The 26,986-nt window shown below is 40.5% G+C and overlaps 1 protein-coding gene across 22 annotated transcripts in view; it reads right to left on the bottom strand.

The window, feature by feature from the left end:
- LOC126227762 (uncharacterized) overlaps positions 1–26,986 on the bottom strand; it is a 932,351-nt gene that overhangs the window by 173,222 nt on the left and 732,143 nt on the right. For 4 of the 22 annotated variants that reach the window (XR_007544023.1, XR_007544016.1, XR_007544008.1 and 1 more), the window contains 2 exons: positions 1,730–1,871; positions 1,369–1,629 (listed from right to left, as the gene is read on the bottom strand). The exons of 5 other annotated variants lie outside the window; for them this stretch is intronic. Coding sequence is in view for 3 of the 17 variants with exons in the window: in XM_049942250.1 (XP_049798207.1) it covers positions 7,599–7,735 (137 nt within the window). In the remaining 14 variants the exon portion in view is untranslated. 13 more of the 22 variants (XR_007544041.1, XR_007544032.1, XR_007544014.1 and 10 more) reach the window with 11 other exon arrangements.

The following is a 26,986-nucleotide window of genomic DNA, read 5'->3' as shown; positions in this document are numbered from 1 at the left end:
TGGGTGTTTCCATTTAAGATTTGAAAGCTGCCCCACACCCCACTGAAGGGGTAGGGGGCTGTGGATCACATGTAGTATCATTTTATGTCCTCCTCTGATCTTACGAACATTTCTTATCCACTGTTTTTACTCGATAATTTTGGAGATAATCTCATCCGAAACTTCCGATGGACCACCCTGTATATATACATATAACTAGAAGGATTCTATGTCAAGTAGTTAGGGAGGCGGGAATAAGGAAAGAGCATAAACCTGAGAGGAATCGATTGTGATAATTGTTAAGGAATGTCGAGTCGGATTATAGGTAAACATAGTATCTGTTAAGAGTAAAGAAGTCGAAAGTAGAGGAGAACTCCAGGGACTAAATGAAGTATCGAGAAGTGAAGTGTAAAATAGATTTATATTTTTTTCCAGAGTTTTAAGTACTTCACGTGTTGGACTCTAGAGGCAAGACAGGTTCATAAATTATGTGGTTGTTAAATCAACTTTACTGCAGATGTATTTTATCGAGTCTAATGCGAGACGAATCGGTTGACTTGTATACATTCAAATATTGATGTGGGAAATGGAGAATATGTAATTTGTGGAAGCTGGTATGTACCAAGACTGAACTAAAAGTATTCTTCGAGTACTATATTATTTCAAAAGTAGAGAGAGAGTGTCTTACAAATTCCTGTTAACCAGCAGTATTCTTTGAAGAAGAAGGTTTTGGAGATCGACGGAGCCAGCAATCCAGAGAAGAAGATAGGCTGTACATATCAAGGAAGTCAAACTATGACAGATAGGTGTGAATTTTTGCAATCCATCTTCACATTGCTTTTGATCGTTTAAGGCATTAGAGTATGTTACAAACAAATAAATTGCTCAGCAGTTCCTATTAAAGATCATTGACATTACCTCTTCTGAAACTGATACAGGAGCATCTCTGCAAACTAGTACACACAGAGATGTATCAGATTTTTCAGAAAGTCTAGTGGGTACTTCTGCACAATAGACCACAAAAAATGCTCACAATCCACCGTTCTGCCTTACTTGTATTTGGGGTGTTTTAAGTTAATTTCATTTATTACTACCAGCGTGCTTGCATCAAAGTTTCCACTACTGTGCATCTCACATGTGAATGTTTTCACACACAGAAATGACACGTAGAGCACACACAAATTGGAAGCATAGTATTTGAAAGCACTAGCTTATCATCACACAAATCAACAATTTCTGCACTAAGTGGACATGTCTGAACCCTGTGAAGTATATTTTTAGTATCAGAAATTAACCGTTGATATCAATGTAGATGCCTTCAACAGTATATGATTATCTTATAGAACGCAGAAAAAGTGTAATGACAGAGTGACAAAAATTAATACTCACGACAGAGAGTGGGATATCTGTCAGCAGTTTTCTATGCATAATGTGGTCTTTCAAATATGCCAATAGGTCAAACCACCACACGCTTGGTTTACGGGTGGTCCCGCCTGAGCTACTGCGCATTTTTCCCCACATCTTTTCGAGTTCAGCTGAATAATGCAAACGTAAGGAGGCTAAGCATGCTTCACATTCCTCGTTCGTCACACCAGACACAACTTTTCTCACTTTTTCTCCTATTCTGGCCAAGCTTTCCTTCCTGGCGTGCTGAAATAATACAGCTACAGAACCAAAGGCTTGTGCTACTTTCACCAATTTATGTGATATACATACACACCAATCAAAAGTAAAATTATAAGCACATTACCTTGTATAATCTCAGAATCAAACATTTGTAGATATGTAGATTGCCTTATTGTGGTACAAAGTACCTGTTAGGTCATAGAGAGACCTTTTCTTGCTGTATTCTTCAATTATAACTTGAAAGCTCTTTTTATTCCATTCCATAGCTACAATAAGAAGCTATCATTAGATATAGAGCTTTCTCTCAACAGGGATACAAAAATAAGCAATTTCATTTGTTTCATTAATGCATTTATAAGCTACTGCTTACTGAAAAAATACCCACAATACTATGCAGAATTGTCGAATCAATCCGTGTGTTTTGACTGCTAACGAAAACAGTAACTAGTAGAAAGCCCGCTCGCAAGGCTGCGTTCTGTGCACGCGTGGAGTCACCGCCTCTACTGCACACACACGGACACACGACAGAATAGAACGGACGCCACCTGTGTTAACAGAACCTCTCCTACTTCAACCTGGCAGATGAACAGTCTGCTAAAATCATAGCTTCGCCCTTTTTGCTGCTAGATAGCATGTCGGCCACACCTCACTTTTACACCTTCGGTGTGTCATGTAATACAGATGTAAGGACCTGGATTTTGCTTACGACATGGTTCTGTTGACAGAAACCCAACCCAGATTACAACTAATAGTTACTGAGCTGGCTGGAGCGGCCATTTCTTTAGGACTGAAAAGAAATAGTGATGAAACAAAAATATGCATAACAAGTGGAAATGTATCTACTCAACATATACTGCAACAGAAGGTACTGCAAGATGTTGACCACTTTTCATATCTCAGCAGTTTTATCTGTAAGTAATGGGACAGCCACATGCACATAAACAGATGGCAGCATCACTGCATACGCAAGGTATACAACGGCAGTACAACAGGGAGCTGTCATGTGCACTCAGGTGATTCACGTAAAAAGGTTTCCAACACGACTATGCTCACACGGCGGGAATTAACGGACTGTGGATGCGGGATGCTAGTTGGAGATGGACACGTGGAACATTCCATTTCGGAAATTATCAGAGATTTCAATATTCCGAGATCCACAGTGTCAAGAATACCAAATTTCATGCTTTACCTCTCACTACGGACAACGCAGTGGCTGACGGCCTCCATTTAACGACCGAGAGCAGTGATGCTGCGTGGAGTTGCCAGTGCTAAGAAACAAGCAACACTGTGTGAAATAACTGCAGAAATCAGTTGGACTTACGACAAACACACCTGTTAGGAGAGTGCAGTGAAATCTCGTATTAATTGCTACAGCAACAGACGAACGATGCGAGTGCCTCTGCTAACAGCACGTCATCGTCTGCAACACCTCTCCTGAGCTTGTGACTAACGGTTGGATCCTAGGTGACTGGAAAATTGTGTAATGGTGAGATGAACCCCAATTTCAGATGGTAGGAGCTGACGGTAGGGTTCAAGTGTGGTGCAGATCCCACGAAGTCTCGGTCGTGGCTCCATAATGTAGTGGGCTGTGTTTACATGGAATGGACTGTAGTCCTCTGGTCTAACTCAACCAGTCGTTGACTGTAAATAGTTTTACTTCAATACTTGCAGACCACCTGCAGCCATACATGGACTTCATTTTCCCAAACAAAGACGGAATGACAATTCGCCATGTCAATTGGTCACAATTGTTTGTGATTGGTTTGAAGAACATTCTGAACAAATCGAGTGAATGATTTGATTACCAAGATCACCTAACATGAATCTCATTGAACATTCATGTGACAGTTCTCCACAAAATCCTGCACTGGCAATACTTTCGTGAACACAGACAGCTATAGAGACAGCTTGGCTCATTACTACTGTGGGATGCTTCTAACGATTTGTCAAGTCCGTGCCATGTCAAATTGCTGCACTATGCCGGACAAAATCAGGGGAGAAATCTGAAGAAAACTGAATGAAACATGTAAGAAGAAATGTCTTTGATTATGTCCACTATAAAACCATCAGTAAATTCATGTGTACTGAGCTTTAACCACCATTATAATGAGTTGGATGTTGTTACTGTGATTAAGACTGAATGACTGTTAAAATTCGGCCCACCGAAGTAATCAGTTAATCTGTTCCTCACCGTGAATCCCTTAGCTTTGACATAACCGTCAACACCTATCCAGAGTGTCGTATCATCCATGAGCAGTGCAGTAATTTCCGATACGTTTGAGTGATAAGGCAGTGGGAACTGGTACTCTTCTCCATCGCCTTGCAACTGTTTTGTTACTAAAATGTTATTCGATCCTTCACAACACACGGAGATTTGCGTCATTGCTTTGCACTTTCTGAATACTCTTCCCAATAATACACCGTCTCCTTCCTTTTAGACTGCACACTCCACTGCACGTTTTGCGCTTACTGTCCCACTACTAATGTTGCGCTGCAGTCCACTGTCATGTAATACCAAAATGTTCATTGCAGCACGCTCCAACTCGTGTGGCGTCAATGAACCACAAAATACTACTCTCATCTAAAGAAAACTGTAGCACCCACACACTTCCAACAAACTGTTAAAATGTTTTCAAATATTTCCAAAACATTTTATTGCTCTGATCTCCCATAAAAAAATGTAATGTAAAAAGTTTGTCAAATAATACATTTCAAATACTGGTTTGCTACAATTTCCAAGTCACACATTTTAATTTATTACTTCACTGTTACAGACTATTGGCCAGAAAGTTTCCACCCGTTATCAACATGTGATACTGAAGCCAGTTATGAAATTGTGTTGTACAACACCTAGTTTGGGAGGTATTGCATGATAAATATTAATTATTCAAAAAACAGTCTTAATCGCATTTATAATTATTATACCACCAACCGGTTTCAACCCGACATAGGGGTCATCATCTGGGCATTTACACTGTGAAATTATAGATATCCGTCACAAAGACTCCATTATACTACAGCTAAAATTACGTAAATTTAAAATATGTTACCCGTTGTTACTGTTGGTGGTGTCGCTACTGTCTACATAACGGCAAGACACTATGCGAGACTAACCCTTCATATGGGCTTAAATAGCGTGCTGACACCATGTGAATAGACGCAACACCCCCAGTGGCGATTAACGGTATTTAATACAGTTTATTATATATAATTACTAGTCACCTTGGTTAAACATAAATTTATGTTACAGTAAATAACAGAAGACTGAACCATTTCATTTAAAAAGAGTTACAATTATAGTGTTAATTATGAAATAACAACAAATGTTCCATAGTCAACTCGTAAAAGTATATTACATTATGTGCCATAATATAAATTAAAGCAATTTGTGACACAAAAACTGGAGTCATATTGTATTATAATATATCCATTCATACATTTACGTAGAAAACATTTTAGTCAATTTACTAAAACGGCTAATATGGAAGGACTACAAAGCCCTCTACTCCCTGTGGTGGGGGCGCCGTTGCCATGGATTACAAAGCGTGTATCAGGCGCCCTCTAGTCTGTGTAGCGAGGATGCCGTCGTCATGGTAACAGCTGGTGTGTTCATACAGTGTTATTAATGTGTGATTAATCATACTAATCGTTGCTTCATCTCTACAACCATGCTGTCCAAAAATTGTGATAAATATTTATTACCGTGAAAAGTAGCACAAAATTTTCATTGTGTTAATGAAAGACGATAGAAGGTAGTCCCATATCACAATCATGTACAGCTGTTGAATTATAAAATTCACAACTTTCAATTTTTTATGTTTGTACATGCACTGCCCCGCGCCTAGAAAAACATTTCACTCAGTGTCCTGCAGCCCACTTTGGGCAGCAAAAGGCAAGCGCATTCCACAGGTGATAAATTGTTCCACATCTAGGAAAATGTAGGTGCATTATTAAAATTTTCTAACCATCGACCATTCCACAGTAATGATGATTTCTAAAGTGGGGAAGTAACTTCACGTTATAAAATTTATAAAGCAGAGTTGCATCAAGTTGAAGAATAAATTAATAATTACTAACCTAATATTTTTTTCCAAAGTTTTGCGAAATCCTAAAGTAAATATTTTAACCTCCACCTGTCTACTGCCTCCTATGAAAGTGGGGATGCCCACTACTGGGTGCTAGGGACCAAGTTGACCATCAGTGCTGATTAATAATGTTTTCTCACAAGCAGTGTAAAGTGCCGTATATGTAACAGAAACTCCTGTACGCAGAAAAAACATGCATGAAGGCATACCTAGTTAAAACCTGTTCCTTGGTTACCATGTACTGTCCACCCACTGGCTGCCTATGACTCAACAAAGAGAAACGATGTCAACATATTAGTTTCACAAAACAAGTGAAGTGCATGGACGTTACTTTGCAAGTTTCAGCTGAGGATATGAGCACTATGCAAACAGGCTGTTCCACAAGTAGCCTGAAAACGGCTCAGCAGTGAGTACTTCATAAGCAATATCTAAATTCTTTGATATTACCTGCATGACATAATGAAAACACTACTGTCACTCAAAAATTAAGGGTTTTCTTTTTTTTTACAATTTACAGATGAGAAAATTAACTACGCTACAAAGTGTTACACTAGTTTTGGGGGATGTGGGAAAGACCACAAATTCTGGCACATGAGGCAAGAAATTATACATCAAAATCACAAGCTTTCTATTAACAATGAAGGCCACTAAAAAAAAAAAAAAAAAAAAAAAAAAAAAAAAAAAAAAAAAAAAAAAAAAATAATAATAATAATAATAATAATAATAATAATAATAAAAACCCCAGTTAGCAGAAGTTCTTAAGAAAAAAAGATTCTTTTTCTCTTCAAAATAACTTCTTGGACATAGCACATGCTGATGCTTTTTACTTCGCTATTGAAAAAGACAGCCCACTGTTGATTAACCAACAACTGAAAGGAGAGCCGAAGTTCACCCATGGAACTGAGCAACAGTTATTTGAGAATAGCATGATCTAGAGTGTACTGAATAATGAAATTCAACAATTAAGTAAGTTATGTATTTTCATACAAACAAAATTTACGCGATCAGATAACTAAATTTTGTTTCCTCATTCATAGAAAACAACATGTGCACCGTTAATAGCACAGATAATGCCTTGTCGGAATTCCATTTCTCGCCACATACTATTCGAGATCTCCATAGTGACACATTGAAGTGGATTGCAAATGTATGCCTTCAATTCCCATAGGTCTCTAGCCCTGGTTCAATATACCGCATCCTTCACAAAACCTCAGGAAAAAAAATAGTTATGTAAGGTCAGGGGATCGTGGTGCACTTCAAGTTGGACCATCTCGTCGAATCCATCTACCCGGAAACTTTTTATATAGAAATTGAAGTACATTTAGGGGCCAGTGGAGTGGTGACATGTCTTACTGGAATATGACACCAGGCTGCAGGTGTTCCAATTGTGGCACAGTAAACTCTTGTAGCATGTCCACGTTAACACCACTGTTGATGGCAGTGATGGAAAAGAATGAATCAGTGATGCAACTGGGGACCAGTCTGCACCAAACATTGACCTTACAACTGTCTCTTTCCATTTCGTGTGTAACACGAGGATGCTGCAAATCCTATATACAAACATTATGACAATTCAGTCTGCTGGATACATGAAATGTTGCCATATGGGAGAAACAAACCTTTTCCAAAACGTCAATGCTGGCATCAATCTTGCATAGAATATCCACTGCAAATTGTTCGCACCTAGGTTTGTCCATAGGGTTAAATGCCTGACGCAGCTGCACTTTGTAGGGATAGAGCCATTACCTCTTATGCACGACATTGTGCAACGTCGATCTTCTCATTTCCAACTCTCTGGCTGCCATACGTGCCGATTTTATAGAACTCCTTGCGAACACCTGCCGTACCCTGTCCACATTGGCATCTGAAACCGATGGGTGACCAGCCCCTTTTTATGAGGAACACTACCTGTTTCCATAAATGATGTATTCCAAGTCCGAAAGGATCATTGCACTTGGGTATCTGATATCGTCTGTATCTACCAGGTCACACACACTGAGCTTTATCCAGTAGCATCCACATTTTTTCAGGTTTTCAGGTTCCATTTCGCATCAAAATTGCATGACCTGGAAGGTAAAAGAAATTTTATGAGTAATCTTGTAATTTGCTAGAAACCATTTTTTAATACCTCATATAGTTTCAAAGTTAGTTAAGTCTTAGGTTGTAAGTTGTAAAGATATACACATATACTGCAAAACAAAATAATTAAAAATTGCTATTCGTCCAGTGCTACACACTATTTGATGAAAGTAATAATCACACTTACCAACTTTCATTATTATATTGTAATTCAACTAAGGTACAGAAGTAAGTAAAAAAACAGCTCAGAGGCCACTATCTACCCTTGGTTCCATCTACAAAATTCTGGAGGTTAAAGATCAAAAGTTATTCAGCTGAGTATTTTTTACAATGTAAACAGAGCATACACTTACTTCGAGAAAAATTGGAATCTTAGGAGGTCTTCAATTGACAATATCGATAAGTGAAGAAAGTAAAGACGAGGATGAATCGGAACCTTTGCCAATTCGTAAAATATCAAAAGCTGCGGCAACACTGGACAAAGTTAAGCATTGAGTGTTGAGATGTGAATATGTTGAACTAGTGATAAATGTATTAAATAAAATGGACAGTACAATGTAAAATTTAGAACAAAATAAGCACTAACTACTGGTCTGTTTCTCAAACTTTTGAAAACATTACTACATACTGGATCTTATTGTCCTGGGTGTGTCAAAACGAATATCTGGCTTTTTCGGTTTTGTAGTATTTATTACATTCAACTTAGAATTATGAAAGATCAATTGAAACAATTTTGTTTGTATACATGTGCACATGCATATGCAACCGAAGAATGTGTTAAATTAGTGAGACAGCCTTTTACGCATAAAGGGAAGGGGACGATTTTATTTCATTTCTGTAATAATGGATGAGATCACCAACAAGTTTAATTTTTTTTTACACCAACACAGATTCCGATTCATTTATTGTACAATGATTCCTGGTCCTCGGAACGAACGGCATTGACAGCAGGCAATATGATTTACCCATGTCAACATCCCGGTTGTTAAAACTTTCTAGCCCCGCAATTTTGTCGACTTGTGGTCCACGGACGAGTGCCTCGGTTAATCAGCAGTTACCTTGCTTCACTGGTCTGCAGGATTAATGCTTGACTGTCGGAAGTGTGGGAATAAAATAAAATCCGCAACTACGAGGGTAATACCAAGAAAAAAGGTCTCCTATTTTTTTACGTACATAGAGCTGTTATTTCTACAGTGGTTTACATCAGTTTACAGCTTTAACATTTAGCTATTTTTCAACTTAATTACCATTTCTGTCGTTGCATTTTTGTAGACACTGCCAGTTTTTGTATGCCCATGTTCTACCAGCTTTCCGCCATGCTGTTCAGGAGGTGAATCACTTTCTGGCCAACTGTTCTTTTGACTCAGGGAACAGGTGATAGTCACTGGGCGCCAAGTTAGGACTATAGGGTGGGTGGGTGATTGTGTTCCACTGTAACTGTTGCAGGAGAGCAAAGGTCTGCCGAGTGATGTGTGGGCGAGTGTTGTCACGGAGAATGTGTACACCCTCGGTTCAACATTCCTCTTCTCCGGTTCTGAATTGCCCGCTTGAGTTTTTTCTGTCCCACAGTACCTGTCAGCGTTAACTGTGGTCCCAGTGGGTGTAAAGTCGACCAACAATACCCCTTTCAGTTCCCAAAAAACGGTTGTCATGACTTTACCGGCAGACTGTGTTTGTTTGAATTTCCGCAGCTTTGGTGAAGAAGGATGCCGCCACTGGCGTGATTGTTGCTTGGTCTCAGGTGTAAAGTTGTATGCTCAGATTTCGTCACCCGTGACAATTTAGTCCAGAAAGTTGGCCTGTTTGGGTGCAAGGCGGTGAAGAAATGCACGGGAAGCATCAACTCTTTGCCGCATGTGGTCCTTGGTCAGCATCTTGCACACACCTTCCGGTAGTTCAATGTTTCCGTTAAAATTCTACGAACATTTTTGACATCCATGCACGACTCACCATACACTTCCGTCAATTGGCGATGGATTTCAATTGGCGCAGTCTCCTTTGCATTCAAAAAACCGATTAACTGCACGCAATTCGCACTTGGCGGTAACATCCAACAGGAGCTCCATTCTCAACGGCTGCCAAGCCAAGACCGAGCACCTCAGTGCGATATGCGCATGTTTATACGCAACGCGTGAAGCACTCAATAACAGTGTGACCAACTGCCACACAGAGTTCTGTACTTATAAAAAAAATAGGAGACCTTACTTTGGGATTACACTCGTAATAACATATTTTAGCCTTCCGTAATTATGTGAATGTATTTTAATTCGCTTGATAACTCCCGGCCACAGAAATCCATTTTGTTTTCAAACATAAACACGGGTCACAGGAGACTACCCACCTCCCCAATACAACTCGTGCATCAGCCTCAAGGTACGTTTACACTGGGATACATGTATCGTGACATGTATGAGCGACATGTCAATTTGACATGTCGCGATACATCACCTCATACAAAAATTCACACAACTTGTATGCGGACCCTCCAGCTCATACATGTTGCATATACATTTTGTATATCGCTTTTTGGCCATATACGCGACACGTATGAGCGACATTTGAAGAACTCGCGCATGCGCAGTACTATCATTTCCTGTCGTCTTGTCGACTGCCGCTTATTTCGACGATTAGCGCATGCGTAGTACCAGGCTCTTTGGCGGCTGTTTGAGTTTTGAAGGGCCGACTGTCGTTTCGACGTTAATGTATCTGCATACAATATCAAAAAGTGCCATATGCAACATTATTCTTCGTGTTTGCGAGGCCATTGTGCAAGTTTTATCCCAAGAAGTGAAGGTAAAAGTTTTATATATATATCAGTGTATGTAATACATTATATAATTTTTTCATGCATCTGGCACGTATATCAATGTTTTGCTATTATTCCGGCGGCCTCGCGTGATAATGTTGACAACGGATACCGACAATCGTGTGTGAGACGTTGGCATTAGCAATCGCGCGACAATGCAAATGTTTTGTCATGAAATCTTCGTTTTACGAGGAATCCCCAGTGGCTAAAAAACGAAGTGTTACTGTCAACTGATCCTCTGGTGGAATCGCTTCCTGAAAGTTTGTGTTGTTTTGGACACAAGAGGAGCCACAAGTGATAACAAACCGCGGAAATCCTCCATACTCATCCTAACATAATTTCTAAAATATGCGCCATCCTCTAGCGTTAATTCGCGAGAAACTCTCTGTGCCACCATCTATGCTTCCTCCGCCTTTTCTTCCTATCATCTTACAAAAGAGCAAGTGTATCAGCACATAAAAATGTGAAATCTTCCAAATCGTCGTCGGAAACTATCGCACAGTGATACATATCAACCAGTGTAAACGCACGCTCATACATGTATGAGGTTGATACATGTCAACTCGTACAAGTCGCGATACATGTCGCAAAGTCGCATATACACGTATCTCATACATGTGCCGATACAAATCGCAGTGTAAACGCACCTTCAGATCTACAAAATTTCCGAACGGGGCAATACTAGATACTGGCACTGCCCCTCCCTCAAGCGTTTGAGGTAGGACGCCAAAAATTTTAAAAATCGGCTTATCGAAAATATAAAATATGTTCACTTTGTAGCGCACATCTTTCTGAAGAGTCTAATACATAAAACATATGTGTTCAAGGAAATCTAAGATGTTATTTGGTCTTAAGTGTGCGAAATGGCAGCGTCACGCCTCTTCACATGGTATTCTTCAACCGCATGTCACTGTATTTCACTCTGTGGAATTCAAACGTGTAATATTTTGTGATCGGTGCCATCAAACTATGTTCAGGACAGTTGAAATTAGAATGTCATATTGTCGGCCGGTTTGACATCCTGCCCCCCCTCAAAAATAACTCACAGTTAATATTGGATGGAATTATTTGTAACCTGGAGAACAAGAACTCCTCAGAAAATTTGCACTCTTTATTGCCTATTAATAAAATTAAATATATGATCCACAAAACCAGTAAAGACAAGAAACAAGCAAGACAGCAGTACACATTTCTTCAATCCTGAAGTCCTAGCATTTTTTCCTCTAACTTTGCTACAGCTTTACATGGTGTGCTTTCCTTTCTGCAAAAGAATCTATTACCTCATCAAAGTCCGCCAAATATTTTGTACAGGAAAACTCCGTGTTGTCCTCTAATACTGGAAAAGCTGTTAATACAAGTAGTACCTAAGACTGGTGTGGTTACTCAATCTGTTTACGTGTATTTTGTCACTGTCTGCTAGATAAAACTAAATAGGCCTGCCTAATATTTCAGCAATTGTAACACACACACCAAATAAATGAGACTGTTATGGTACAAATGGTCATTTTTATAACTCAACAGAATATAATTCATGAAGTACCAATATTAAATGACAAGCAAAAAGTTGTATGTTAGGAAATAGTTTCACATTTCATTCATACTCTCTAGTTTCCGAAGTATGAGATCGAAAAGTAGTAGTACAAAATTTTTATATAAATTTGGGATCGTCGTATTCTTCCACAATTTGTGTAATGTCCCAGTTTTCTTCTTCTTCCTCGTTCTAACAAACAATCTTGTCATCACTAATTCTGTAACTATTCCTGCCAGAGTCAAAACTACTTGTCCGCTGAACTTCATTAACCCGGCCACAACCACCGGTTTAGTTACACCGCATTTATTCTCCAGTTAGGAGTTATTACGCGTGCGTACAACACGTTTTCCACGCTACTCCCAGAATAGGACTTTAGCGGCTCCTAGCTGGGGATTGTACAACTGGCAAGAAGATAATACATAGTCTTTGTTACCTGTTATTCCTGTTAGTCATTTATTTCCACTCTGGTAGTCTGAATCTATGGATTTTGCTAGTAATTATAACAATGCTGATGACTTGCAAACCCAGTCAACCACATATACAGCGATTGGCATTCACCCGTTTGGCTTTATTCTGCTTAGCTCATATAGCCCCATCCCCTTTTGTCTGCAGGAAAATTTATTTCTAGATTCATCTAGATGCAACTGGGATACCCCTGGCAGATATATCACGTACATTATGCACACATTCAAAATTCAACTTATAATTCATTTAGAAATCAACTTGGAATATGTTCAAAAATGGGTTTCAATATCATAAGAATAAGCAATAGACCAACGTGTGCTCGATGCTAGGCACTTTGTGAAACAAGGTCTTTTTCCTCAAGGATACAAATTTGGTGTAGTGAGCTTTAACCACTTTTTATAATGAGGTGGATGTTGTTACTGTGAATAAGACTGAATGACGGTTAAAATTTGGCCCACCAAAGTAATCAGTAAATCTCTGTTCCTCGCAGTGAATCCCGTAGCTTTGACATAACCCTCCACACCTATCCAGGATATCGTTTCATCCACGAGCAGTGCATTAATTTCCGCTACATTTACATTACGAGGCATTGGGAGATGGCACTCTTCTGCACCGTCTAGCAACTGTCTCGTTACTAAAATATTATATGCTCCTTCACAACACAAGAAGATTTGCGACTGCTCTGCACTTTCTGAATACAATAATGCACAGTCTCCTTCCCTTTAGACTGCACACTCCACTGCACGTTTTGCCTTTGCCGCCCCACTACTGCTGTTGCACCGTAGTCCACTGTGACCGTAATACCAAAATGTTCCTTGCAGCACACTGGAACACGTGTGGCATCAATGAACCACAAAATACTGCTCTCATCTTTGGAAAACTGTAGCACCCACAAACTAACAACAAACTGTTAAAATGTTTTCAAATCTTTCCGAAAATGTTTCTTGCTCTGATCTACCACACACACACACACACACACACACACACACACACACACACACACACAAAAAAAAAAAAAGGTAAAGTGAAAAAGTTTGTCAAATAATACATTTGAAATGTTGGTTTGCTACAAATTCCAAGTCACACATTTTAATTTATTACCTCACTGTTACTGATTCTATTGGCCAGAAAGTTTCCACCTGTTATCAACATGTGCTACTGAAGCCAATTATAAAATTGTGTTGTACAACACCAAATTTGGGAGGTATGGCATGATAAACATTGATTAGTCTGAAAAATAGCACAACATTTTCATTGGGCTAATGAAAGATGTAAGAAGATAGTTCTCATATCACTATCGTGTATTGAATTATAAAACACACAACTTTAAATTTTTTTCGTTTGTACATGCACTGCCCCGCGTCTAGAAAAACATTTCACACAGTGTCCTGCGGCCCACTTCGGACAGCAAAAGACAAGCGCATTCCACAGGCGATAATTTTTTCCACATCTAGGAAAATGTAGCTTCAGTATTAAAATTTTCTGACCATCCACCATTCCACAGTAATGATGATTTCTAAAGTGGGGAAGTAACCCCACGTCATAAAATTTATAAATCAGAGTTGCATCAAGTTAAAGCATAAAATAATACTTATTAACCCAATATTTTTTTCAAAGTTCTGTGAAACCCTAATGTAAATATTTTAACCTCCACTTGTCTACTGCCTCCTATGAAAGTGAAGATGCCCACTACTGGGTGCTAGCGACCAAGTTGACCATCAGTGCTGATTAATAATGTTTTCTCACAAGCAGTGTCAAGTGCCGTATGTGTAACAAACTCCTGTATGCAGAAAAAACATGCCTGAAGGCATAACTAGTTAAAAGCTGTTCATTGGTTACCATTTACTGTCCACCCACTGGCTGCATATAACTCAACACAGAGAAAGGATGTCAACATATTAGTTTCATAGAACAAGTGAAATGCATGGATGTTACTTTGTAAGTTTCAGCTGAGGATACCAGCACTATCCAAACAGGCTCGCCCACAAGTAGCCTGAAAACGCAGTGAGTATTTCATCAGCAATATCTAAAATCTTTGTTATTGCTTGCATGAAATAATGAAAAAACTACTGTCACTCAACCAAAAATTAATGGTTTTCTTTTTTTTACAACTTACAGATGAGATAATTAACTATGCTACAAAGTGTCACACTAAATGTGGGGGATGTGACTATTTACTACGGGAAAGACCACAAATTCTGGCACAGGAGCTGAGAAATTATATATCAAAATTACAAGCTTTATATGAACAATGGAGGCCACTACAAATACAAGCTCAATCAGCAGAAGTTCATAAGAAAACACAGTTCCTTTTCCTTCACAATAACTTCTTGACATAGCACACACTGATGCTTTTTACATTGCTACTGAGAAAGATAGCCCACTGTTGATTAACCAACAACTGAAAGCAGAGCTGAAGTTCACCCATGGAACTGAGCAACAGTTATTTGAGAATAGCAGGATCTAGAGTGAGCTGAATAATGAAATTCAACAATTCAGTGAGTGATCTATTTTCATACAAATAAAATTTACGCGATCAGATAACTAAATTTTGTTTCCTCATTCACACAAATCAATGTGTACACCGTTAATAGGATGGATAATGCTTAGTCGGAATACCATTTCTCTCCACATACGATTCAAGGTCTCCCTGGTGACATGTTCAAATGGATTGCAAATGTTTGCCTTAAATTCCTGTAGGTCTCTAGCCCTGGTTCGGTATACCGCATCCTTCACAAAACCCCAGGAAAAAATTTGTGGTGTAAGGTCAGGGGATCGTGGCGAACATCAAGTTGGACCATCTCGTCCAATCCACCTATCCGGAAACTTTTTATTTAGAAATTAAAGTACATTTAGGGGCTAGTCGAGTGGTGCCCCTGTCTTAGTGGAATATGACACAGGCTGCAGGTGTCCCAATTGTGACACAGTAAACTCTTGCAGCATGTCCACGTTAACACCACTCTTGATGGCAGACATGAAAAAGAATGAATCAGTGATGCAACTGGGGATCAGTCTGCACCAAACGGAACGACTGTCTCTTTCCATTTCATGTGTAACACGAGGATGCTGCAAATCCTACATACAAACATTATGACAATTCAGTCTGCTGGATACACGAAATGTTGCCATATGAGAGAAAGGAATCTTTTCCAAAAAGTCAATGATTGCATCAATAATGCATAGAATATCCACTGCAAATTGTTCGCACCTAGGTTTGTCCATAGGGTTAAATGCCTGAAGCAGCTGCACATAGGGATAGAGCCATTACCTCTTATGCAAGACATTGTGCCATGTCGATCTTCTCATTTCCAATTCCCTGGCTGCAGTACATACAGATTTTATAGAACTCTTTCCAAACGCCTGCCGTACCCTGTCCACAATGGCATCTGAAACTCATGGTGACCAGCCCTTTTTTTAAAAACACACCTGTTTCCATAAATGATGTATTCCAAGTCTGAAAGGTTCGTTGCATTTGGGCATCAGGTATCGTCTGTATCTACCGGGCCACACACACTGAGCTTTCTCTAGAGGCATCCACATTTTATCATGTTTTCAGGTTCACTTTTGCATCAAAATTGTATGACCTGGAAGGTAAAAGAAATTTTATGAGTTATCTTATCATACACTAGAAACCATTTGTTAATATCTCGTATAGGTGCAAAGTTACTGAAGTGTTAAGTTGTGAAGATATACATGTATAGTGCAAAATAAAAAAAACTAAAAATTGCTATTCATCCAAAGCTTTTACTTTTAGGCATTAGGATACAACACACTATTTGATGAAAGTAATAATCAAACTTACCAACTTGCACTATGATAATGTAATTCAACAAAGGCACAGAATTAAGTAAAGAAACATCTCAGAGGCCACTATCTACCCTTGGTTCCATCTGCAAAATTCTGGAGGTTAAAGATCAAAAGTTATTCAGCTGAGTATTTTTTACAATGTAAACAGTGCACGGACTTACTTCAAGAAAAATTGGAATCGTAGGAGGTCTTCAATTGACGATATCGATAAGTGAAGAAAGTGAAGACAACGATGAATCTGAAGCTTTGCCAGTTTGTACAATATCTAAAGCTACAGCAACACTGGACGAAGTGTCTACCATCATCAGTTATTTTGCTCCCCAAATAGCAGACCTCCTTTACTAATCTAATTCCCTCAGCATCACCCGACTTAATTCGACTACATTCCATTATCCTCGTTTTGCTTTTGTTGATGTTCATCTTATATCCTCCTTTCAAGACACTGTCCATTCCGTTCAACTGCTCTTCCAAGTCCTTTGCTGCCTCTGACAGAATTACGTCATCGGCGAACCTCAACGTTTTTATTTCTTCTCCGTGGATTTTTCTTTTGTTTCCTTTACTGCTTGCTCAATATACAGACTGAATAACATCAGGGAGAGGCTACAACCCTGTCTCACTCCCTTCCCAACCACTGCTTACCTTTCATGTCCCTCGACTCGTAACTGCCATCTGGTTTCTGTGCAAATTGTAAATAGCCTTTCGCTCCCTGTATTTTACCCCTGCCACCTTTAGAATTTGAAAGAGAGTACTCCAGTCAACATTGTCAAAAGCTTTCTATAAGTATACAAATGCTAGAAACGTAGGTTTGCCTTTCCTTAATCTAGCTTCTAAGATAAGTCATAGGGTCAGTATTGCCTCACGTGTTCCAACATCTCTGCAGAATCCAAACTGATCTACGCCGAGGTCGGCTTCTACCATTTTTCCATTCATCTGTAAAGAATTCGCGTTAGTACTTTGCAGCTGTGACTTATTAAACTGATAGTTCGGTAATTTTCGTATCTGTCAACACCTGCTTTCTTTGGGATTGTAATTATTATATTCTTCTTGAAGTCTGAGGGAATTTCGCCTGTCTCATACATCTTGCTCACCAGAAGGTAGAGTTTTGTCAGGACTGGCTCTCCCAACGCCATCAGTAGTTCTAATGGAATGTTGTCTACTCCCGGGGCCTTGTTTCGAGTCAGGTCTTTCAGTGCTCTGTCAAACTCTTCACGCAGTATCGTATCTCCCATTTCATCTTCATCTACACCCTCTTCCATTTCCATCATATTGACCTCGAGTACATCGCCCTTGTATAGACCCTCTATATACTCCTTCCACCTTTCTGCTTTCCCTTCTTTGCTTAGAACTGGGTTTCCATCAAAGCTCTTGATATTCATGCAAGTGGTTCTCCTTTCTCCAAAGGTCTCTTTAATTTTCCTGTAGGCAGTATCTATCTTACCCCTAGTGAGATAAGCCTCTGCATCCTTACATTTGTCCTCTAGCCATCCCTGTTAAGCCATTTTCCACTTCCTGTGAAGTTCAGTGGCAGGGGGAACAAGACTTTTGGTCAGGTGAATACAGGGTTATAGATACAAAATCCAATAGGGGTAATGCAGGAGTAGGTTTAATAATGAATAAAAAAATAGGAGTGCGGGTAAGCTACTACAAACAGCATAGTGAACACATTATTGTAGCCAAGATAGACACGAAGCCCATGCCTACTACAGCAGTACAAGTTTATATGCCAACTAGCTCTGCAGATGACGATGAAATTGAAGAAATGTATGATGAGATAAAAGAAATTATTCAGGTAGTGAAGGGAGACTAAAATTTAATAGTCATGGGTGACTGGAATTCGTCAGTAGGAAAAGGGAGAGAAGGAAACGTAGTAGGTGAATATGAATTGGGGCTAAGAAATGAAAGAGGAAGCCGTCTGGTAGAATTTTGCACAGAGCATAACTTAATCATAGCTAACACTGTTCAAGAATCATGAAAGAAGGTTGTATACATGGAAGAATCCTGGAGATACTAAAAGGTGTCAGATAGATTATATAGTGGTAAGACAGAGATTTAGGAACCAGGTTTTAAATTGTATGACATTTCCAGGGGCAGATGTGGACTCTGACCACAATCTATTGGTTATGAACTGTAGATTAAAACTGAAGAAACTGCAAAAAGGTGGGAATTTAAGGAGATGGGACCTGGACGAACTGACTAAACCAGAGGTTGTACAGTTTCAGGGACAGCATAAGGGAACAATTAACAGGAATGGAGGAAAGAAATACAGTAGAAGAGGAATGGGTAGCTCTAAGGGATGAAGTAGTGAAGGCAGCAGAGGATCAAGTAGGTAAAAAGACGAGGGCTAGTAGAAATCCTTGGGTAACAGAAGAAATATTGAATTTAATTGATGAAAGGAGAAAATATAAAAACGCAGTAAATGAAGCAGGCAGAAAGGAATACAAACGTCTCAAAAATGAGATAGACAGGAAGTGGAAAATGGCTTAACAGGGATGGCTAGAGGACAAATGTAAGGATGCAGAGGCTTATCTCACTAGGGGTAAGATAGGTACTGCCTACAGGAAAATTAAAGAGACCTTTGGAGAAAGGAGAACCACTTGCATGAATATCCAACTTCAACCTATCCATTTCCCTTTTTAAATTTTCTAACCTACCTGCCAGATTATGGGATCTGACATTCCACACTCCGATCCGTAGAACGCCAGTTTTCTTTCTCCTGATAACGACGTCCTCTTGAGTAGTCCCCACCTGGAGATCCGAATGGGGGACTATTTTACCTCCGGAATATTTTACCCAAGAGGACGCCATCATCATTTAACCATATAGTAAAGCTGCATGCCCTCGAGAAAAATTACGGCTGTAGTTTCCCCTTGCTTTCAGCCGTTCGCAGTACCAGTACAGCAAGACCATTTTGGTTAGTGTTACAAGGCCAGATCAGTCAGTCATCCAGACTGTTGCCCTGCAACTGCTGAAAAGGCTGCTGCCCCTCTTCAGGAACCACGTTTGTCTGGCCTCTCAACAGATACCCCTCCGTTGTGGTTGCACCTACGGTACGGCCATCTGTATCGCTGAGGCACGCAAGCCTCCCTTCCAACGGCAATGTCCACGGTTCATGGGGATATTGTTACATCTAAATATTTGCATGTGTTGCCCGATTATGACACTAACTCACTGATATTAAATATATTTTTGTTTTGTGAAGCGCACAATTTTACCTTTCTGAACATTTAGAGCAAGTTGTCAATCTTTGCAACACTTTGCTATCTTATCAATAGCTGACAATATTTATGCATCTTCTTCCAGACAGTACTTCATCACAGATAACTGCACCACCTGCGAAAGCCTGAGGTAAGTATTAATATTGTCTGCAATCGCATTAATATACAATATGAACAGTAACGGACTCAACACCATTCCCTGGCACAACCCTCAAGTTACTTCTTGACTCTCCATAAAAGATAACATGCTTAGTCCTCCCTACTGAAAAGTCCTCAATCCAGTGGCAAATTTCTCATAAATATATAGTGTTACAACCATGAGCATTAGTTACCTGTGAGATTAGATGCTGTGAGTTGATGTTAGTCAAGAATGCATTAGGTGACAAAGACGGAATAACTGACACCTCACCAATTTTGAACCAAGTCAAACTACATGGCTACTAGAAGCTGGACGTTCCTTCTGCAATACTGCAGAAAAGACTTGGCAGTAACGCAGCCACTGTAAACGATTTCCGGCAGTGGTGGTCACAAGAATGTACATTCACAAGAAGACTGGGCTCTCGGCGGACACCTGCCACTACTGAGAGGGAAGACAATTGAGTTTGGCGTACGGCTGTGGCACATCGTATTACATCTGCAGCAGCAAGGGGCAGCAGTTGGCATCCCAGTTACACAACAAACTGTTACAAATCAGTTACTTCGAGGACAGCTCCGAGACAGGTGCCCTGTAAAATTCATTTCACTGACTCCAAACCACTGCCATTTGTGACTTCAGTGACGTCCAGTAAGAGCTCACTGGAGGTCAGGGTGGAGGTCTGTCGTGTTTTCTGAGGGAGGCTGCTCCTGTCTGTGTGCCAGTGATGACCTCGTCTCTGTTAGGAGAGGGCCAATTGAGGGCCCGCAACCAACCTGTCTGCATGCTGGACCTACACCCGGAGTTACGATTTAGCGTGCGATTACGTGTGACAACACGAGCACTCTCGTGCTTACTCCACGCACCGTGACTGCAAATTCGTACAAAGATCTGGCGATTCAACCTGTCGTACTGGAATTCACGGGCAGCATTCCAGGGGGCATTTGCCAACAGGATAACGTTCGCCCACATACCACTGTCGTAACCCGACGTGCTCCACAGTGTGTGTTATCGTGTCGTCTTGGCCTGCTCTATCACATCTGTCTCCAATGGAGCACATACGGGACAGCATCGGACGACAACTCCAGCATCAGCCACAAACAGCATCAACCGTCCCTGAATTGACCAAGTGAAACTGGCATGGAACTCCATCCCACAAACTGACATCTGGCTGTGTGTGTGTGTGTGTGTGTGTGTGTGTGTGATTCCAATGAGAGCCTTTTTGGCCAAAAGGAAAGCTAACTTGTTTGATAATCTTGATGTTATGCCTATCTGCAACTCTGCATCTACGCTACATGGTGAGTAGCAATCTATCCTTTCCATAATATTATGATCATTCCATCCTGGATTTTCCATTGTTTTATTATTGTTCAACTATTACAGCAATTGACAATGTTTAACACACAGCACATTGAGCATTGCAAAATAGTAGTGGGTTAACAACCAAAACTAAAAAAATTATGTCACTATCTTTCATTCCCTTCACATCACAGAATTCGTGGGCAACTAACAAACTGCACATTGAGGAGCCCATTACTGAATCGCAAAAACGAGCAGCTGATCAGAACGGGGCGGCTGATCATAAAAAGAGAAAACCGGGCAGTCAAAACATATAAACAAGAACATCAAATAAATCAGATAGAACAGTTTTCTAGAAAGCAACCTAGAATCAGTAGGAAATGCATCTAGAAACTGCGTCAATAAATATTTGTAAAAATCTAACAAGTATCAACTTCACGAAATAACGTCATATATGGTTTCCATTTACATGTTTACAAGTATCGAGTAACAAGATTCAAACAGGTTGAAAAACACTAAATAAAGCCCCCATAAATGTATGGCATTTCAAATACTTTATGAAACTGTCATCTGCCTTTACTGCTAAGCCACTAATGAATGTGATTAACACATCCATAGCAGGCAGTTTTTCCTGGGAGTTTAAACTGCAAGGATACTGTGAAACTCCACAAGGGTCTGTCCATGCTCTAACCTCCAAGCATACTTTAGTAACACCTCTCACAAGCAGGACAAGAGGTTACGATAGCAGATCATCTGATTAATACGGCCCAAAACTACGATGTTTTCATTTAAGTTTAAACTGAAAGAAATATTAAGTGAACTGAAGTCACCAAAATTGTGTCAGCCTCATACGAGGACATAACAATGTTGTAAACCTATCCGAATTCTTAGAGAGAATTAAAGAACACACACACACACACACACACACACACACATACACACACACACGGAGAGAGAGAGAGAGAGAGAGAGAGAGAGAGAGAGAGAGTGGTATGCCAAAGTTAAGACCAAATGTAATTTTCAAGTGATGTGTCACTGGCAAGTAATATACTAAGATGAAACTTTGAATATACATAGAAAGAACTGCTCCGTGATAGTACAATAGGTAACTGAAAGCAACATGCTATAATAAAAAAATGACACTTTTACACAAAGGCAAAAATTACATTCAAGCTACAACAAATTACGAAAGTCACTTGGACGTGGATCTTAACCATTCAGCCACTTGAATATATGCATGCAATTCTTTCCAGAAAATTTTTTGGCCTGCTGTTTTATCACATCAGATATAATTTCTGTATTTTTGCATGTCAGAAGTCAACTATCCCCTCTGTTGCTCTGGGACAATGTTGAAGGCAACACATTCCTCGAGTGCATTGTAGCAGGCAACAAAAGCTGGTGCTGCCACTGGGAACCGGAGTCGAAAACGTCGACAATGGAATGGAGTCATCCACTGTTCCCTCACCCCGTCAAGTTCAAGAGCCAGCCATCTGCTGAAGAAGAGATATTCATCCTGTTCTTTAATTACCAGAGCCCACTGCTTATTGATTTCAAGGAACCTGGTGTCTCCCTCACTGGAGAACAGTTCTGTGCAACACTGGAGAAATTACTAAATACAATTAAGGCAAAACGTCTGGGAAAATTGCAACACAAGACACTGTTGCCTCGTAACCCGTATCCCTATGTCGCAAATGTCGTAAATGTTGTAAAGCAGAAGTTACACCACCTCGAGTGGGACACACTCGAGCACCTGTCTAATAGTCCTGACCTCTCCCCGTGCAATCATCACACCTTCTGCCCTTAAAAACAACTGTGAAGCATCGACATTTCCTGTCAGTTGAGGATGTCCAGCAGGCAGTTACAGACTTCTTCATGCAGCAGCAAATGGTGTTTCACCGAATCGGTTTCTCCAGCCCGGTATGTCGGTGGGATGACTGCCTCAGTGCTCGTGGCAATTTCACCCAACTGGCACACAATTCTGGACTGTACAGCTTTCAAATGGAAACATTTCGATCCTCCTCTTAAACAGTATGTATAATAACTGCAGTACCGTAGGTTATCAATACGGCCAGAGCTGGCGGCTCTAAGATTACTGCAAGCACCACAAGCAGTGCTTTCATCACCCTGCCAATGAAGAACCTCCACGTCGCCAACCAACGGAGACCACCCAGACGGTGTTACAAGCGGCCGCCATCTGAGCACCAGACTACTTCTACCTTTTGTTCTGCACTTCTAGTGAAAGTTCCCTGTTGCTAGTTGGTGACAAACATTACTTCAAGTCGTTGATAGTTAACTTCACTGGCAAACATACGGTGCACTTGGGTGCCGCTCGTGTCACGCCTCTGCTTATAGCTAGCCACGATCACTGACAAGCTGGCAACAGTGCAGCAGTTGTTCTGCACTAAGTCGACTACAACATATTTATTTAAAATGCATTTGTGTCCACTCATCTTTTGCTCATCCATCCAGATTCATACGGCGACATATCTTCGGGCCACCTTCCACCTATTTGTCCCAGGCCTAACAGTTGCCGACACACGACACATCTGGCGATGAACTTTGTCAAACCTACGATGCCGTGTCATTTTACTCCCTCTGTCGCCTAATTTTTACCACTTTCTGGACATTTTTGTTTATTTTTCTACCATTTGTGCTTCTGGACATTTCTGTCTCAGATCCACGCTTACCACTTTTGTTCCGTTTGCTTGTTTGAACTGCCACACACTGATTTAGCTTTAGCATTTTTGCTTTCCTACGGCTAACCCACTGCCCCAAGCCCCACGCACACCGAACTTGCAATTAGCAGCACCACAATTTCGAGTGCCTTTGGCACCTATGCTCGATCTAACGTGTCCCCTTCAGTTACAGACACAACATATGACGCAGCTTATCGAGATGCTGAGGGCTTCATTCAAATGCAGATGGCAGCCAATGAGACTCTCAATAAGACGCCACAAACTACGGCAGAACCACAATTTACGGAGCCATCATTAGCGCCTCCATTTTACCCATTTGAAGGGGAAAAAAGAGGATTGTGTTGAGTACTTGGCTCAATCTGAAGCTCACCTATTTGAACACCAAGTACCAGTTACTGTTAAACAATCTTTTTTCTTATCAGCAACCAGTGTGTTAGTCTATTAACTGGCCGGCCGAAGTGGCCGTGCGGTTAAAGGCGCTGCAGTCTGGAACTGCAAGACCGCTACAGTCGCAGGTTCGAATCCTGCATCGGGCATGGATGTTTGTGATGTCCTTAGGTTAGTTAGGTTTAACTAGTTCTAAGTTCTAGGAGACTAATGACCTCAGCAGTTGAGTCCCATAGTGCTCAGAGCCATTTGAACCATCTATTAATTGTGCTTCAAAGTATTCCCCACTTCACAGCCAGAACTTTCGAATTATCGGGGTTTAATCCAGGTTCTAAATGTGATGAGAAGGTTCAGGAGGTTGCTGCCAGGTCCAAGTTTTCAGACTAAACAAGCAGTCAGGACAGACAGACAGTGGGCGACAGACTTACAAGGACTCAGATAGTGGGCTCAGACAGCCAGTCACATAAACAGCCAGGCCAGCAAGGTACTGGCATGAAAGCTTGCCCGCACTGCTTCTTAGCTCATAAGCATAGCTTCTACCTGCCACGAAATGCACCTTGTTTTTCAGGTGGCAAGAACGGACATGTTCAAGCGGTCTGCTTACAGGAAGAGAAGCCTCCCTCTCCTAATATACACCCACAGAAATCAAATTTTGTTGTACATGTTGTGCATCCTGAACCAAACAGAACTTCTAGTGTGGAGGAGAAGAGTGGTAGTTTACAAATCATGAAATCAGTGGCATTTTCTTTAGCACAACGCAGCTTTTCGTGGACCTTGTAATAGGTGGCTGCACTATTCAGTTGCAATTAGCTAAGAGTGTCTCAGTTTCTTTCCCTGTCTCAATGCTTCTGATCATCTTAGCAAGTCCAAGCTGCACAAATCTTACATTACACTTACACCATATAACGGAATTAACATTCCAGTGCTAGGTTCTTGCAACCTTCCTTCCACATACAAGAATTTGCAAAGACAAACTTCTGGGTATGCGTTCACGGAACAGTGCAAATATGTCTGACCATGATTTGTTTGGATTTGTGTGTGTGTGTGTGTGTGTGTGTGTGTGCGCGTGTGTGTGTGTTCTACAAATGTGTTGTCTATGCTAATTTTGATTTCAAGGACAGTGTCGGTCAATTGTGTGCTGAATTAAAAGACTTGTTCGGTGACAGCTTAGGCAAAGCTTCTAATTCTGCTGTGCATGTGACCACTAAAGACAATGCACAGCCTCACTTCTTCAGGTCTCACACTATACTACATGTGCTCTGGGAACAGGCTGCTTGGAACTTTCACTGTGGCATCCATCAGGGCCAGTCAGTGGGCATCTCCATTAGTACTTTGTCAAGAATCCTTCAGGCAAATGGTGTATTTGTGCAGACTAAGGCAACATTGAACCCCTGAATAGTTCTAAAAACCTTTACAGAAACTGAAGAACAACAAGGCTCCCTGCACTGATAGCATTCCAGCAGAATTGTTAAAATGTGGAGGAACAACGTTAGAGCAGTCTCTGTTTAAACTTATCACTCTCATATGGGAACAGGAGAGTATACCAGATGAATGGAATGAAGGAATATCATGTCCCATAGATAAAAAGGTCAACTGAATGGAGTTTAGAAACCACTGTGGAATCGCCCTCCTGAACCTGGGGTACAAGGTACTAGCGGAGTTCAACGAGGAAGGTCAACAATATATCTCATTTTCAACCTGCGCCAAATTTTGGAGAAAACTGTCAAATATCACCTCTTTATTTACTAAGGCCGCATACGACAGCATCAATAGAAACTAGTTGTTTCATGCATTACAGGAGATAGGGATACATGGAAAGCTCCTGAGAATGGTTAAAATTATGATGTCCGACGTAAGAAGCTGCATTCGAGTTTGAGGAAATTACTCAAACCCCCTAGAAATAAAAAAATAGCACAGATTTTAGCACATGCAGATGACATACAAAACATACCATGGACAGTACCAGCACTGAAAGCAGCTTCTACAGCCTTAAGTCAAGCAAGTAAGAAGATGGGTCTTATGGTAAATGAAGATAAAACTAAATACATGGCCTGTGGGGAAGCATATCAACGAATATGCCGTCAACTTTCAGTGTGATTGGATACACATTTTAAAGGGTTGATTGCTTCAAGTATCTTGGTTCCACAGTCACTTGCTTTAATGAGATCTCAACTGTAACTAAGATTAGACTGATATCAGCAAGTAAGATATATTTTGCCTTTAGTAATTTATTCCACTCAAGTCTCCTCAGTAGCCCAACAAAATTCACTATTTATCCAATGGTTCTCACTTACGCTTCGGAAAGCCGTGTACCGCAAGTCTCTAGAGAAACAAAAGGTTCCAAATGATTGGAAAAGAGCACAGGTAGTCCCAGTCTTCAAGAAGGGTCGTCGAGCAGATGTGCAAAACTATAGACCTATATCTCTGACGTCGATCTGTTGTAGAATTTTACAACATGTTTTTTGCTCGCGTATCATGTCTTTTCTGGAAACCCAGAATCTACTCTGTAGGAATCAACATGGATTCCGGGAACAGCAATCGTGTGAGACCCAACTCACTTTATTTGTTCATGAGACCCAGAAAATATTACATACAGGCTCCCAGGTACATGCTATTTTCCTTGATTTCTGGAAGGCGTTCGATACAGTTCTGCACCGTTGCCTGATAAACAAAGTAAGAGCTTACGGAATATCAGACCAGCTGTGTGGCTGGATTGAAGAGTTTTTAGCAAACAGAACACAGCATGTTGTTCTCAGTGGAGAGACGTGTACAGACAAAGTAACCTCTGGCATGCCACAGGGGAGTGTTATGGGACCATTGCTTTTCACAATATATATAAATGACCTAGTAGATAGTGTCGGAAGTTCCGTGCGGCTTT

This window comes from Schistocerca nitens, unplaced genomic scaffold (assembly GCF_023898315.1).
Source record: "Schistocerca nitens isolate TAMUIC-IGC-003100 unplaced genomic scaffold, iqSchNite1.1 HiC_scaffold_340, whole genome shotgun sequence".
NCBI classification, from domain to species: domain Eukaryota; kingdom Metazoa; phylum Arthropoda; class Insecta; order Orthoptera; family Acrididae; genus Schistocerca; species Schistocerca nitens.
This window is presented reverse-complemented; position numbering and strand designations above follow the sequence as displayed.